At 29.7% G+C, this 18,200-nt stretch overlaps 1 protein-coding gene across 5 annotated transcripts in view; it reads right to left on the reverse strand.

Moving 5' to 3' along the window:
* LOC136981826 (protein stoned-B) overlaps positions 1–18,200 on the reverse strand; it is a 96,477-nt gene that overhangs the window by 15,748 nt on the left and 62,529 nt on the right. For all 5 annotated transcript variants that reach the window (XM_067278205.1, XM_067278202.1, XM_067278201.1 and 2 more), the window contains exons 3-6: positions 14,310–14,567; positions 13,275–13,449; positions 6,833–7,001; positions 5,206–5,287 (exon numbers count right to left, since the gene is read on the reverse strand). In XM_067278205.1, coding sequence (XP_067134306.1) covers positions 5,206–5,287; positions 6,833–7,001; positions 13,275–13,449; positions 14,310–14,567 — 684 coding nt within the window. The remainder of the gene's footprint in view (positions 1–5,205; positions 5,288–6,832; positions 7,002–13,274; positions 13,450–14,309; positions 14,568–18,200) is intronic.

Genomic DNA, 18,200 nt, shown 5'->3' on the forward strand with positions numbered 1-18,200 from the left:
ATGGTCAAAGTTATGTCAAGTTTTAGTTATTCAAACTTTGGAAAGTTTTCATCAGATAATGAAGTAGTCAATGTAGTCTGAAGGGAGTCCTGCACACAGAAACCAGAGTTCTACATACAAGGTGTTCCCTCCCCACAGCATTAGGACAAATGCCTCAATGTAAATGTTATACTGTATAAAATACTGTGTAAAATACTGTATAATGCTTATAGCTAACATCATGCTAACACAACACCAGTGGTGTGCCGTCATTGGAAGCGATGGAAGTGCTGCTTCCCTTGTATTTTCTAAAATATAAATTTTCATATTTTAACGTACTTTGAATTAATTAAAATTAATATTTTATTATAACTGCATTATCTATCTTATTACAAATTTCTATACTACATATGAAAAAAAGATAAGATTGCTATTGCATATTCGAATGTCTGTGGCAGAATAGAAGCACTTACAAGACAGCTTTCAGGACGAGAATAACTGAATGGTGTAAAGCAGCCAGTGGGCATTGGCGCATGAGCTTTACAGAGCACCAACCTCAGTCGGTTTAGCTGGTGGAAGCTACACACGTGTAATGTTTCCAACGATTCTATCTCTTAGCCACTGGTAGGGAGCTATCTGACTAAGTGAATTGTTTAAGATTTAAAAAGTAAAGAGTATTCAATGTTATTTTTATGTACGTTTCTTTGCAAAGTTATATTTAATTATAATTTTCTTTTAATTATACTGTAATTATATTGACAGATTTTCAGACATAAAATCTTTAGAATTTTTATCACTTTTAGATGTTAATAATTTTAATATTAAGAAAAACAAGTTTTCCAAGCGTGTTTTAATTCTATAAATTAAGTAAATTTTATGGAAAATTTTTTGATTTATCTAAATTACGTAGTGAATCGCAATATTTATATTTGTGGCCAGACTATATTGACAAGTAACTCTTAGACATAAAACATATTATAATTAATGTCGATCTGAACAAAGATGTACTAAAAGAATTATATGATTTAATATCATTAATTTTTACAGTACCATCTATCAGTGCTTCTGTTGAGCAGAGTTTTTTGACCACGAAGCAAATTCATACATTGGCCAGGAACACTTGGTCGGTGGAAGATTGTGGTCGCTAGCGTTGCTTTCGATAGAAAAAAAGCTTTCAAATATGTTGATGGAGTCGACGACCAGCGACTTTTATGATAAAGTAATTAACGACTTTGCGGAAAAAATTGCCGAATAGAGTTAGAAAAACTTGTTTTATTAATTTTTTATAAACTATCATTGTTTGTATCATATCAATTTGTATTATGTATGTATTATTTGTATTTTAGAACTAAAATACATAAATTGTTTATTTTTATCATTTCCAGTATTTGTTTAAAACTTTTATGGAAATATGATGTACCGGATGGGTCTGACCTGTCACGAAAGATGCGAAAAAACGGTTAATTTAGAGAAAAATTTATTAGTTTAAAAAAACATAGGTAAAAGTCGTTTGTAGTCGGACACCCATTGTTTATATCAAACTGCCAGGCAGAAACCATAAATCGCAGAAGGAAGTCGTCCAATGATTGGTGGAAGATCGAATTCATCTTTGATTTTGATTTTTCTCGCACTCCAGGTAAGAGTCTCGTTACGTTTAGTAACCAGGGACCAACCACTCGGGAAGCGTGATTGAGGGAGAATGACCAATTGAAATGGATGAAAGAAAGAACGGGGATTGATATACTCTCCGACAATCGAGGACACCTGGCACTCAGTTAATGTTCCGAATAACCAAAACGCCGTGTTTACACATGGCGCAAAAAAAAAAAAAAAAAAAAAAAAAAAAACAATTTCTCGTCTATTGTGCCAACCTGTAACCCATGCCACTTCGGACTTACTCGTGGACGTGTCCCCGACTCCAACGGACGAAGTCTCCCCGTGCCTTACAGACTCGTCAATGCCACTGTTCCTGGGCCACCTTCAATCGACCATCGAAGAACCACATCGATGCCCAGGACGTCCGAACAGTTGATTGTCTTAAAGCAAACAATTTTGTACATAGTGTGTTTATTCATGTTAAAATAAACGGTTTTTGTCAGATACTTGTTGTCTTTGTCTCTTCTGCCACCATGCACGTACGAATGGACCCTAGACCATTACTGATAATGGACCCTAGACCATTACGTCTAGACCCTAGACGCAATTAACCGATTGCCCCTGGAAGACGGCTTTTTACAAAAACACAGCTTCCCTATCATCAAATGTCATGGCACACCACTGCACAACACCTAAGTGGAAAATTATATTTTTGAAGTAGTTCTCAATTGGAACTTATCTCTTGAACAGTGGCAAGTCATGGCTGTGTAATATGGAGTACTGAGAAACAACTATTAGTTTACATAACAAACTATATATACATTACAAAACAAATTATATATATGTGCCGCTTACTTGCTAAATTGATAAAACTCCATAGAACAAAAAGTGGAGAAAAGTGACAAAGTAATATAAGTAAATAAAGTAATAATGGTAAATTATAATTTACCATTATCTACAAAGCTTTAACATTACAGTATAGAGTTACTTAGATTGGCTTCTGAAATAAATAAATTAAGTGGTATTGATCATTATTATTAGGAAAACTTAGTATGAATATAAAAAGTTATGAGTATATCAAATGCTTTCACACTAAAATTTTAAAAAAATCGAAATGTGGAGTTAATTGATTTGGCTTGTGAATGGCTCATACGTGTGTATGTGCCTAAATAAAACTAATTTGTAAGTAAGTATATTGTTGTTGAAACTCATTGATGATATGCAAGTTTCATAAATAAGTTTCACATAACTGATGATACACAAATTCAATATAAATATATTTTAAGATTGCCATATATATATATATACATACATACTACATACATACAGTATGTCCACAAATATCCTCCATGATCATAAATTGTATAACAGTAGATATTACACACTGAATATTGGTATCATGAGAAAGAACAGCCCATGGAATTGCTATTTTTTGTATTGCAGAAAGTCTCATTGTGCAGAACACCAAATGACAGTAAAAGCAAGTGTGAAGTAGAGAGCTTATATGTTTAGAGAGAGTAGCCAATACTACTTTAACAACTATATTTTAGCCAAAACAGTTAAACCCACTTCAGCACAAACACCTTATTTCTACAATTAGCTAACCACAATGCATGAAAAAGTTATTTTATAATATTTCTAAGAATGATTATTGTAAATTAAGCTGTTTTAATTTATTTTTTTGGAGTTTTTATTTTAATTTTATTTTTTGGATAAAATTAACAAGAAAATCCACTTAATCATCAAAATTGAAAAGAAATAATTTTTTGAATATCACGAATGACATGAAAAAATAACAGATTAATCTCAACTGATCCAACATTGCATATAATCATATTAATTAAAACTAATCTTCATAAAATTTTTTCCACAAGTATTTTATGTTGTTAGAAAAAAGACAAAATGCAGAAATTAAACATATAATTGCAGTTTTTGATGCCATTTGATGTAACTTGTTTCACTTTTTTTATGCGTTCTCTGGAGAGGGATGTATAACCATACAGAAATATCTTATTTCATGGTTTCCCATGGATAGACTGACATGCTGGAAAAATACAGTATGAGTTTTGCTTTCTAGTCACAGCAATGCCATGTGTATACATGACCATAGACAGTGACTTCATGCCTGTTTAAAATCACAAAGGATATTTGTCGAAACATATATAATGCAGTCTGAAAATAAATTAATTCAAGATTTAAAATTTTTGTCTTTTTCATATTAACATTTATACATCATGGGGTATTCTTCATCTCTGCTCTGACCCAGTAACTAATTCTTGAAACAGTGCAGTCAAGAAGTGCCTGTACATTGGGACACTTGGGGCATATGCCTCCTTTTTTGTCTGGGTTGCCCTTTTCCTAATCCCCAAAGAGGTCCTAAATTCCATTATTAACAAACAACAGAAAATCACAACTTCTAGCCTATTCTGCAAATATGAATGATAGAAAAAAAAAACTAATGAATATTTGTCCATAGTCCCATGCAATTTTGTGGTATGTTGACCAAAACTTGGCCTAGAAAGCAAGGAATATTCCTTGTTTTCAAGGCCAAGTTAGTTCTGATTGCAACCAGTGCTCCTTGTGGGATCACTGATCTGATATTAAATCATAGTTTAAAGCTTCTTGCATAATGTATGATGCCTCTTTTTACAGTCTGTTGCACCACTGAGTGCAGTGCAGGAGGACCTGTGGCAATAGAATAGTTTTTATTTTGTATATTGTTTTGATTAAAAAAATGAATTTTAATTGTGTATAATAATTCATATAATTACTATGTAATAAAAATTGAGAGACTATTTTGTAATTTTATTTTTATTTGGGGTGATGTAGTTTCACAGTGCTTATCATGAACTGCTACTGCTCTTGAACAGAATAAGATAGATTCAAACATATATAAAGTTTTTAAGTTTCAATGAAAAGTTCTCACTTGCTATTATTCATTAAATATAGTTCTGTTTGTTAATATTGTTATTCATAATATGACAAAAATAAAGATAATTTTTTAAAAAATTATACAGAATACATCTATATTAATGAACGAGAGATTGACTTTAATCACAGACTACTGATGTATAATCTCTGTTTAAAGCTAAATGGAAATATTAAAATCATATACTGTTAGCATAAAATTAACTGTTCAATAGTGTTTTTTTATCTATAATGACATTATGGTTGATACTAATATTAATTAAATTAATTAAAATATCTACAATAGTACAGATAATAGTAAGGACTTATCACATCAGTGATGAGCACAAATGCTCAGGAATCAAAGTAAAAACATTTAATAAAAACAAAAAAGGGTGAACATAAGTAAAAAATAACTACATAAGTATGTAGATATTTTAATTAATTTAATTATATCAAGGGCTAAAAGCAACTCTTGTAATAATTTCACTAATATTAATATAACACATGATTTAATATATCTGTTATCAAATGTAAATTTACAATAAAATAAATTTTAAAATTATATTATTACAATATGAATATATAATGTAATTAAATATATTTATTGTTATTGTATGTATAAATTTCAACTATAATCATTATTTAAATAAAATATATTAAATATCCAAAAAACTAAAATATTACAAATTGAATAGTAAATTCTAAACTGTAGAATCTTACTTGCAAAGGCAGTTCTCTGTTTTTTGGAGGACGAATACGAAATCTCATCAATTCAAACAAACAAGCGTCAGGTGGATGAAATCTAATAAAAACATTTAATTATAATATTGACTAGATTAAATATTTATTTTGTAAATTCAGGAATGTAGGATAAATTGGATAAATAAATTTATAAATTAACTTTTTTTATCAAACTATTAAATTTCGTATAAGAATGTTGTACAAACAAGTTCCAAGACAAAATATTGCTTTAATGAATATTAATAAGCTAAGTTTTTTTAGAAAAAAGATATAACAAAATATCATATCAAGTCTTGTCATATAATATACTACAAAACACAAAACAAATTATTCTCAACGCTTTTATTTTATTAATAAAATAGATACAACAAAAGTGCAGTAATTAAACAATGTAATTAAGTTTACATTATCTTGATATCATCATCATCAAATAATTGGATTAAGAAGAGATATATGTTTTGAGAAAACTTTTATTTGCACATCTATCTTTCCCTGCTATTTAGAAGTCCCATAGTAAAAGAATAATACATACCAATTACCTATTCTTTTTTGAATCATTATAATTTAATTCACATTATGTTTCTAGAAAGTCAATTTGATTTCATTGTTAAAAGTTTAAAACTCTAACTCTGTTAATACTGTAATTAAAATAAGTATTAAAATAAATTAATAAATATTGCACATATTACCAATATTCAGCAAGAAGAAGAAACTATAAGAAAGCAAATGTTTTCATCTATATGTAACAGGCATCATCAGGCTAATTGACCTTTGTAGTTGTTAAAACTCCCTCTCTCCTGTCACCTCTCTTTTAACACATGGATGGCAATCATCTATTCCTAATAATTTTTCTGTTTGTTTTAAGAACTGAAAAGGTCAGTTAGCCTGACGATATCCATTAAACATGGATGAAAACATTTGCTTTCTTATAGTTTCTTCTTTTTGCTGGATATTGGTTACATTTGTAGTGTTTATTAACACATACCCAGTTTTGAGTAGTTGAATTTAAAATAAATTATTCAAAATATGTCTTTTTAAAAAGTATTTTAAACTACTGCTATAATCTCATGCTTTGCTTGTTATATATAAACCTTTTAAAATACATTAAATTATATAAAAAATTTAATATTTTTTCAAATAATAAGATGATACCAAAGTTCTAATAAAGCATAGTATTAATCATACAATTGATATCCATAATTCAAATTCTATTATTATGCTTTTCAGTATCAAGTACTGTAATTAAATTATATCATAATTCAGTTTTCTTATAATCAAGATTATTTTTTAATACTATTCTCTAATAATAAACTATAACATTGTAATTTAAACAAATTTTGCAGATATTACAATTTAAATAGCCTATAAACTAATTATAATTTATTAATATAAATCTGAATGGATAGAAAAATTAAGTACATGAAAAATTTAGTCTGCTGTTACTGTCTTTCAGTTTAGACATGAAGTGAAATTATACCACAATGTTCATAATTCAACTTAAATAATGAAAAATAAACATTTTAATTTTTTATTTCCAAAATTTTAATCATCTCAAATATTAAATAAATCCTATGTAAATTTTATGCTATAAATTTTTTATATTTACTTGATAATACGGTTATTTTCAAATTCTTCTTGAAGAACACAGGAATGAAATTCACAGTTTTCTAATCGTATCCACTCTTCTGTAACTACAGGAATTATATCATATCGTCCTACAACTTCTTTACCTTGTCTTGTAAGATCATTTAAACCTATTTCAACATCAGGCATACCTAGGAAAAAATCAATCAAATAAGAATGATGTTTAAAAAATTTTGAACAAAACATACTATGGGGCTGTCCATAAATGACACCCATACTGGATGAGAGGGAGGAGGTTAAAAATTCAGAATAGCTCTGATCCAAAGCCAGTAATTTTGTTTATCTTATATAAATAATTACAGCTTACATTTTTCTGTATATTTTTAACAATTGTCACAATATCCCATCCAAACAAAAGTTGGATGTTTAATGCTGATGTAATTTATAACTATGATAATAAATTCTAAAGTGTTAAAATAGATTCATGTTGGAATTGTTCAGTCTGTTTTGCCTGTCTTGAACAGTGATCATCATAGGATTTAATATCAATGATGGGCAAGATTTGATTCAACAAATTTTTTTGACAGAATGATGGCTATCATAAAGAACTTAGGGAAGATATAAATAATGCCCAATCAATGAAAAAAGCTTCCATATTTCATAGTTATTGGTGAGCAACTTATCATTATAGTGTGTCATTAATTCTATCTTTATAATGCATTTTGAAAGTATATTAATACTGTGCTTTCATGATATATATTGCTTGTTAATATTTTCATTACTGTTATTTTTAAGCATATAATATTGAAAATATAAATTCATTTAAAATGAAAAATAAATGATTTTGTGAATAAAGTTATAAAAATAAAGAATAACGAGAAAATCTGCTTTATTTAAGCTCACTTGAGAAATGAATGCTTTTCAGTTTTGTTATCCATGAGCAACAAGACACTGATTGTTGAAATCGTGCAAGGATGAATGACACATGCACAAGGCCATTTTCATTGATTATCTGCAATAAGGAAGCAAAGGCATTTAAACTGTTTGCTCCATTCTTGAAAAAAAAGGTTTCCCTTTGGGAATTTAATGAAAAAACAAGGACTTGGAGTTTTTGGAAGCATGTTTTGAAAAAGCAAAAAAAAGGACACAAAATAGATAATGATAGAAGTTAATTTGTCTGATTTGTTTTATATGTATTCATACATTTGGGAGAATTAACAACATGGATAACAAAAAAGACATCAGTTAGTCTGTTTTCTTATTCCATCTTTTTATACATTTCACCTAAAGGATAAAGAATGAAAATGGATAACAAAACAGACAATAGTACAGTGGTACCTCGTATAACGTACTTAATCCGTTCCAGGTGCATGTCTGTTAAGTAAAACGTCCGTTATACGAAACACATTTTCCAATAGAAATACATGTTAAAACATCTAATTCGTTCCGCAGCATAAAATAACCATACTGTATCATAAAAAATTGAACATGGGGTGCGTTCTTTTATTCCTCCGCGTAACTCTGCGCGAGCGACATCCATTTAAAAATTCCTGCGGAACGCGTTCCTAAATTCCGGTGGGAGTGCGTGCCGTCGAACGGCAAAAACAGCCGCTTGTAGCAGCAGTTTACGGTGGAAATCAACATGGCATCCTCCATGGCTCAGATAGTTTCGTTTCTGGGTCCATTATGTGGTTTTATGAATGAGAATTTAGAAATTGTGAAAGCGCGAGTTAGCGCATGCGGTGATGTAAGTATCTTTACGAATTTTTTTTCGAGGCTATTTTGAATGCTCTTTCAACAAATAATCCATTTTATGGTTAAATTTTACAATTGGGACCCTTCTTTTGCATTTGAAAGCTCATATTTTAGAATTATAGATTCCTCCATCACAATACTATTGATAGTGTGGGCGCCGCCATCTTTCTTTCTTTCACTGTCGTTCCTAAATGCCTACAAACAGCAGCGCACTCCCGTAGTAGCGGAGACACAGAGTGACCGCTATTAAAGAACGCACCCATGGAGCAGTCACCAATTATGCTGGGAAGTCCGTTGTCCGCAGCGTCCGTTAGTCGAGGTGTACGTTATACGAGGTACCACTGTATTTCTATTTTGTTGTCATATCTTCTTACACACTAGATCAAAAGTCATAAAGGAAAGTTTACCTACATGGTTAACAAAATAAACATTCTATATATAATTACAATAGTAAATCTGTTTTATTATTCCATCTATTTGCAAGCTAGATCTACAAGAAAATTTGTAAAATGCTTAAGGAAAAAGAAAGTTAATTAGTCTGTCTTGTCATACCATATATTTACAGTTTATACATTAAAATATAGCAAAACTGACTTTGTGTAGCACTTTTCAAACAAATTATAATAAATATCCTCTGTTTGGCTACTAAGCAATTGACTCTATTTCGGATAAATATATGTTAATCTGATAACTTACATGTTAATGCCTTACAAGTTAGTGAAACAAACTTGTATGGAGTCGATTCTAACCTGTTATATTTTGTTAGGGATTATTTTTGTTTCATTTTGTTTTGTTAAGTATGGACAACTGTACCTCACCTGGACAAAATTCTAAATTTTAAACTCACCTTACACTATGACGACTATTGGCAGCAACCTATTACATCATTGAACCCAGAAACAACATCTTGGGAGACTTCCACAGGAAGTTAAAAGAATGATCTCCCACCCCAAACTGTCACCAAAGAAGAATGATGAAAAATTATAAAAGATTAAATGTAAGGCCAAAGACACAACTTAAAGACAAAATACTAGAATTAAACAAATGTTAGCCACTTAAGTATGTAAATAGTAATCATGTAACATTACCACAACCACACTATAAAAAGGCAGTGAAGCTCAAGATTGAACAAGGTGGAGCTAAAGAAGATCGAGTGAGGGAAAATCAAAGCTTTCAAGTTCCATTGACAACATAGAAGTTTCTTGGTGATGGTTAAGCAAAGTTAATTTTTAAGATTTCCTTGTGAATTTTCAATAGATTTCCATTTCATACTTTTGTTTGTTGGTTTTGTGGATATATATATATATATATATATAATTTTAAGATAGTTATAATTTATATATATGTATGTATGTATGTATGTATGTATGTATGTATGTATGTATATATATATATATATATATATACATTGGTTTCTTTGGATTTGACAAAATATCTTTTTTATTACATTTTGAATTTGTGCTAACTTTATTTCATTATTGTACATATTCAGGCTTAGAAGAATAAATAGATTTTTTTGTTATTATGTATAGTAATTATTTTGGATTTTTGATTCATTAACAATTTTTCGTTACTTACTGCCCACATAAAGTCCAGGTCTGGCACTACCCTCGTATAGGTAATGCACCATTAGGAAACTATTTGGGCTCTTGATAGAAATAGATAAGGTATTACAAACTAACTCTAACAACTAAACAATAACTACAACATTAGCACATTCAACTATATCAAAGATAAAACAGGCTGTTTTCTGATAAATTGCCTTTGACTTAAAAATAAGAAAAGCAATTTGCAACTTATGAAGTCAAAGTTTTGGTAAACAAAACAAGAAAACATTTCCATAACAGTTAAATGAAGAAAAATGTAAAAAGCATTTATTGTTTGAAATTCTTGCTATTTCAGTTCCCTCCTTTCTTGTTGAAGAAAAAACGGAATAATTAACACAATGAATTAATGTCACATGGTGTTTATTAGCCAAATTACTAGTAATTCTGAAAGCTCTCAAATAGAAAAAGATCATGGAAAATGCATAAAAAAACTCAAAGAGGGGTTTGAAAAATTCTAAATTACAATGTTTTAAAATAATTAAAAACTCTGAGTTTTTGTTGAATTGTGCACTCAAGTAAGAATAGAAGAGAGATGAAGATTCATATATGGGTGTGACAAACACCAAGACAGACTCAACAGTTACAAAAAAATCATTCCAATTTATTTATACTAAAAAGGCTTACAGAAACTAATGCCCCTGGTATTCTCTGCAAGTGATGAAAAAGTCTGTTGAGTCTTCTGTCTTTCCTTGGAAGAGTCCTAAAGAAGAGGATCTGTCCAAGAGAGAAGGATCCTTCTGTTGTTCAATGGCCCTGGGGAAATGGTGGTCCAGAGAGGAGGTGATGTCAATCTGAGAGAGATAGTTGAGAAGTTGAAGACACAACCAAGAAAGGTGTGAAGCTTAGGGAAATTGCAGGGAGAAGTTCTCTCATCCTTAAAATTCAGAATTTTTATTATTTTCTGTTCCTGATCATCCATTCCAATTGGTTGCTGTACTTCATTCTCACTTTCTAAGTGATTGGTCAGTCAATACTAAGTGTAACAAGATCTCAACTTAGATCATAGGATGAGTCAAAATCAGCATTTCATTTGATCCCAACAGAGATAGTTGATCTTGGGACTTACATTGTCTAGTTTTCCTTTGTCATGTTTCTGAGAAAAGGTTTTTTTTTTATTATTATTTTTCCTTTTATGAAAAAATATATTAAATATTAACAAATTCAGTGGGTTCTGGGCCATTTCCAGAGCCTCATGAAACTAAAAATGAGGTTTGGCATTCTATAGTTTAGTTTGAGAATAGATTACAAAATGAATGGCATTGAGAATGGATAATAAAGAAGAATGCTGAGAAATTATAATTCAATTGAGTTCCAATAAAGCAACTTTTTGTCATTATTTAAGGAATTTTGGAGTTGTTTTATTATGAAAATCAAGAAATTTCACAAGGTTTTTAAAAAGTGCTGAAAATCATTAAAGCTAAATTTTTCAAGATTTTAAAACTTAGGAATTCTTCATCTAATGAAACTAAAATTATATTTTAATAATCAGCATTTCATAATATCTGATACAATGTATACAAGGAAATAATGACATTGTGTATATCAGAATCATAATAATAGAAATAATAAAAATTTACAAACTCTGTAAAATCATTTGTTACTGTTTAAAATTTTGAATAATATTTCATAAATAATATAAATTATTTTATTGTATTTTCAAAGTATTATATAATGAATCTGAAAATAACAATATAGTATTTTAGATATACTGTATTTTACGGACTATAAGATGCACCTGAATTTTGGAGGCAATTTTTCGAAGAACAAAATGCGTCTTATAGTTCGTAAAATATGGTAGTACTGTGATCAAAATGTATCGGGAATGGTTCATTTAAACTGCATGCATGGAAGAAGATGCTGTCATCATTTTTTCATCATTTAGTATGACTTTCATCAATATCTAACAGAAATCCTTATGTCATCATCTGTTTTTGTTTGCAAATAAATGTTTGTTTTGTGTGTAAAGCATTTTTGTGCCAGCAATTTTTTCAAAATATCAAGTACAATTGAGCAAAGAACATGCATTAAATTTTGTTTTTGCAATGAAATTACTGCTACAAAAATGTTATAAATGCTGCAAAAAGCCTTTAGTGACAGTGGTGTATCAAAAATTAAAGTTTTCAAGTGGTACAGATATTCAAGGAAGGTGGAGAATGTGTTAACTCTAGTAGACCATCCACTTCAGTTGATGAACAACATGTCACTCAAGTCAAACTTGGTGCTCAATGATTGTTGTTTAACAATTAGGGACATTATCTTTTGGATCTTATCAAGCAATTTTAAAAGATCATTTGGGTTTGCAGCACATTGATTCTTGAGTCATTCTGAAAACATTGAATTTTTTCAAAAACAATGTCATATTCAAGCGGCCAAGGAAATGCTTTCTCAAGGCAAATCATTCTTAAAACACATCATCACAGATGACGAAACATGGATTTACATTTTTGTCACTGAAATAGCTCAACAATCATGAATGGCTGAAAGGCAATCATAATGCACTTGAAAGGTGAAGCAAGATCATGTCTAGGTCAGTCAAAAATCAAGGTTGTGTTGATTGTTTTCTTTGATTGTTGTGGTGTCGTATATCATGAATTCCTTCCAACTGGCCAAATTGTCAACAAAAAATATTATTGGGGAGCTTTGCATCGTTTGTCTGAATCAATTCATAGAAAATGGCGATTTGTGGCAAGAAAACTCATGGATTTTGCACCACAATAATGCATTTGCTCACAATGCTGTTGTTATTAGTGAGCTTTTGGCAAAAATTCAATAAATACAGTTCTGCAGGCTCTATGGTCACTGTTTTGTGTTGATTGATGCCATAAAACAAAATTCACTGCAAGTCCTAAACGGATTTCACTTAAACAACTTTAAAGCATGTTTCAAGGATTGGAAAAAATGTTGGCATAAGTGCATTTGCAGTGGGAGGGGATTACTTTGAAGGAGAGAAAATAAATTTTGATGAATAAATTCAATCTTGTGTTTTATTGAACCGTTCCCAATACTTTTTAATCACGGAGGTACAGTATAAAAAAAATAGTTTAAAAGGTTAAAATAATAAAAATATAATATGTAATTTAAAATTTAATATTCTTTCTTTACCTGTGATGAAAGCAAGGAAGAAAATTCGTACACGTGCTAACTGTTTGCACACGTGACCTGTTTTATCTTGATAAACATAAAATTCATCTTGGACTGTAACTTGCACTTCTTCTGTTTTATATGTTAAAGATCGATCCCTGTGTATTGTAAGATGAAACAAAGCATCTTCCACAATCTTTAAAAATAAAAAATTAAATTATATTCTATAATTTTTACAAAATCTTATATTATGTAAAATTTAATAATTGTTTATGTGAAGCTAGATTAATATATGTTAATATTATACTGTAAACTCTTGAAAGAATGGTATTGTAAGAACTTGGTTAGTGCTACTCTTTTGAATTTAGAATTATTTCAAAAGTTTTAATAAAATAATGAAATGAATACTTTCAATAATGAATGACATCAAAAATGAATAAAAATAAGTTTTTTTTATGTTATGTGTTAAGGTAACAAAAATGTACATATTTCATAACAGCGTTAACATATTTTCAAATTTATACATGGAATTACTTAATTATTCAACATCTTTTTCTTTCTTCATTAAAATTTCTGTTTTTGTTTTTAAAATATTGATTTTATTCTATTTATATTGTTTTAAATTGATATTTGTTTCATTTTAAGCTATAAATTTCTTTTTTTAGAGTAATATTTTTAATGTAATTATTAGTTTGGAAATGAATGAAATCAAATTAACTAAAAATATATGAAGATATGAAGTATCTGACAGCTAATACAATATCTTAGATTCACTTATTCATTAACATTAATGGCATGTTATGTGATAAATTTTGAAAATGTTACTGTTACAAATACTCTGATCTTAAAATGCTATTTTAAAGTATTTTAAATCTCAAAGTCTATAGGATTTTTAAAATATTAAACTATTAAATTATGATGTTTAAAATGTAAAAAAAAAAAATTAAAAATTACTTTATTTTACTAATGAAACAATACAAGTAAAATATTAATATATTATTATTTTACAGATATATTCTATTTTCAACAATTAATATAAATTATAAAATATTATACCTGAACAAATGTCTTGATATCTGAATAGCACTGAGTTCCCAATTTCAATAATTGAGAAACTTGAGGTGCATGTTCCAATGGAAGACCAAGTTTGGCTATCTGCCCAACACTTGTAATATGTCCTTGCATCACCTTGCTTATCTGACCAGGTCGTACTCCTACTCTTTCTCGATAAAATATGTACTGCAGTTTTACAGTAAAGATTTTACCATAAGCATCAAATTGTTGAGCTCCTATCTCTGAGAGTGAGTAACAAGCCTACATAAAATAAACTGATTAGATTTACATCATTATTAATTTAATTTAAATTCATTTTATAGTATTTTCCAGTAGTTATTAAAGTAACATATGCATGCATAAAATTTTTAATTTAAAGTATATAAATATGAGATAAATTGGATATTTAATACCTTGAATGAGGGAACAATTCATGCACCATTAATATAATATATTTAACCCAATTTTAATCAAAATTTTTTAGTTATTAATTATTAATAGTTGATAAGATAATTTCAAATCCTAACTTTATAACAAATTCTGTATATCATATTCTTTCATCATCAAACTGTCATTTATAATCAGCAATAACACTTCAAATAATCCATGATTTTTTTCAAAATATCTAGCCTATTTTTTAGATGAATAAGACTGAACTGTCACAGATTAAAAATATAACAAAAGTTTTTCATCTTTGAGTTAGATATTCAAATTATAAATTTTGAAAGATAAAAATGTAAGAAAATAAGAATGAATAAAGAATTCAAAAGCTTGCAAATTCTGTCAATTTATATTTTAAAAATTTCTGTTTACAGTAAAGCAGAAGCCAAGGTGGTTAAGGCATCATCCTACAACTCTGGATCCTCTCCACTCTACCATGGAACTGAATCCAGGTGATTGAAAAACCTTATGAATTTTTGAGGAAGTAGTCTAGGGTTGCCAATCATCCTCCATTAAATTGTATTATCCTCATGTCTTCTCTTTTTTTTGAGTACAATTTTAATTGTTTGTTTTTGTTTAACTTTATCTCTGAAATATTACCAACAGATGACATTCCAATATTTTATTTTCTTATTCTAAAGTAACAGTTTTGTCATTTTTCACTCACTAGAGCAGTGATTTTCAACCTTTTTTTGTCGCAGTACTTTTTTAATAATTTAAAAATTTGGCGGCATACATGGTTACTTCGATAAGTACTTTAGGACAACCGGTGACCTCAAAACAGTGATTTTTAAATGCAGTTGGTTATTTAGGTCCCATTTTCTAAACGCCTTGGTAACTGCCGACAGTTACCGGTAACACTGGTTACAATTTCCAAACGAGCTCTAAGAAGGTAGAACTGATTAAACTACTTGTTTGATGTCACTTATGTATGGATATCCACAGTGGAGGCACATTAAAGTGCCAAGGCACAGTGGTTGAGAATCACTGCACTAGAGTATCAGACACTAAAGACACTACATTAATCACAGTCAGACAAAAACAAAATTCAGAGATTCAGAGTGGCATTTTGTAAAACTTGGTAATTCTAGCATTGAGTTTAAAACAGTATTTATTGTCTATTTAACATTTTATAATTTACAATTCAACGAATATTTAATACAAATTATTTTGTTATAAATGTATTCTGTTATGCAATGTCTGTGCAATGTTATTTTTTGTACAAGAAAATTGGCAACCCTAGATTAGTCTATTCCAGAATTTTGTGTACCATCCCTCACTAGCTGGCTGCCCCATTGTGGGTCTAGCCAAACCCATGAGCTGAAAAAGAACCTATTAGTGCTCACAGAGTGGAATGAGTCTAAAAACTAGAACAAGTGCAAGCTGCTATGAAAAATTCTTCTGAATCAACAATGAGAACTAAATATTGACACTATTATTTTAGTGACGGCCGGATGGCTGAGTAGTTAAGATGGCAGCTCTGGTGACCCGGGATCAAATCCGAATGGGTTGAAAAATCCCCAGGAATTTTTCGGGGGGTGGTCCGTCCAGATATGTTGGGCCCCGTCCCTCACCACCCAGCTGCTCCATTGTGGGCCTGGCCAAACCCATAATAGGCCTGCTAAAAAGAGGGCCTCTTAGTGCCCACAGGGCAGAAAGTGTTAAAAAAAGTTTTCATTTTTAAATCATGCAATCATTATTTTCTTAAAAATTATGTGATAGCCACATTCACCTTTATGATGGGATAAATATGTCCTGACTTTGAAAAGTGCATTTTATAATACATTTAACTCTCTATGAGTTGAATATGACCATAAATATATTTTTAAAGCTTTTTACATTATTGTTTTAAAATTTAAAACTATATAAAACAAGATTTAAATTTTTTTTTATTCAAGATAATATGACATTAGAAATAGGATCAGGAATAGGAAATATTACTGAGATTATTTTTGTCATAAAGATCACATTTTTATCAAAATTTTTTAACAAAAGTTTGTATTGTATAATTCGAAACCGTGTCTTCTTTTCTTTGATTAATTCGTTATCACTATTAGGTGCATATACAGACACTTGGCAATTTTATCAACAACTTTTATTTGGGAATTTCTTATTTGCTGAGATGCATTTCAGGCCTTAGGCCGCGACTCCACTAGCCGTAAAAGGGCCGTAAAACCCCTCACCGTAAAAGCTTTTAATCACGTGACCGTGATATTTTACGACCTGCTCAGGCGTAAAATATCATGGTCACGTGATTAAAAGCTTTTACGGTGAGGGGTTTTACGGCCCTTTTACGGCTAGTGGAGTCGCGGCCTTAGCCCCTTTTCGGTCAGCATTACATCTTGGAATACCTTGTAGCATGACAATCAAAAATACATCATACTTTTAATTAAATTTAAATGTTTTGTAAATAAACTATATTGTATTCATATACCATATTGGAATTTTTAAGAAATGTTTGGTGTAAGGATAGGGATTTGGGAAACCTTTAAATGTGTTAATTATAAATATATCCTAAAACGTATTTTACAACAAATGGGTAGTTTGTGATGAGAAGTACCTTCGAGATGTCTGGCATATGGATATAATATGGTTTATTTACAAAAACATGTAAATTAAATAAATCTGATGTATTTTCCATTGTCATATGTTTTGTCAGATTATTTTCTGTTCAATTGTTTCACTAAGTTTTGTTTTCGCCTGATGACGACGTCCATAAGTGCGTCGAAAGTGCTTGCGGAAAAAGGACATAAGGACATACTAAGTATAACGCCGATCTCAGCGTTTTTCTTCAATTTAGAATACAATATTTGGCATGGGAAACACCCTATTGATCATTACAGATATTTATATTTGTGAAGTAAGATATATTTAAATATCATTCCTTTTATGTTTTTTGAAATATTTTGAGATTATCTACATTTCTGGAAGTGTCCAGTGCCTATATTCAGTGCTGTTTTTCTAAATAAATTACTGCTAGTGTGCATAAATGGTAAATAAATAAGTTCTGTTTTTAGGAAAAGTGTAACAAAAATTAAAAAAAAATAGTATTTAAGCAAAATAGTAGTATTGTATTGATATGTATTTATAAAGAAAAATTTTTCATAAATACATACAGTATGCTGTTATAAATACAGTCAAATGATATTATGTTGTTAGTTTTTTCGAAGTAGATTTGTTGTCCTGTGGACAAGGGAGGATAGTTGTTTCAATGTTAACAAGTTTGGTTAATACAAACTGCCAATTTTTAAGTCCCTTTAACTTTGTATTAATAGGGTTTAACTGTGTGTAATATAATATATATATATTATAGCAGCTTGGTTGGCCAGATGGTGAGGGACAGGGCTGTTATATCCAGATGGACTACCTGTGAAAAATTCCTGGGGTTTTTTGACCCATCTGATTTGATTTTGGGTCTTCCAAAGTGGTAGACACTCACCTGAACTGGTCAGC

The sequence above is a fragment of the Centruroides vittatus genome, unplaced genomic scaffold, assembly GCF_030686945.1.
Source record: "Centruroides vittatus isolate TY-2023 unplaced genomic scaffold, ASM3068694v2 contig_796, whole genome shotgun sequence".
Lineage (NCBI taxonomy): Eukaryota > Metazoa > Arthropoda > Arachnida > Scorpiones > Buthidae > Centruroides > Centruroides vittatus.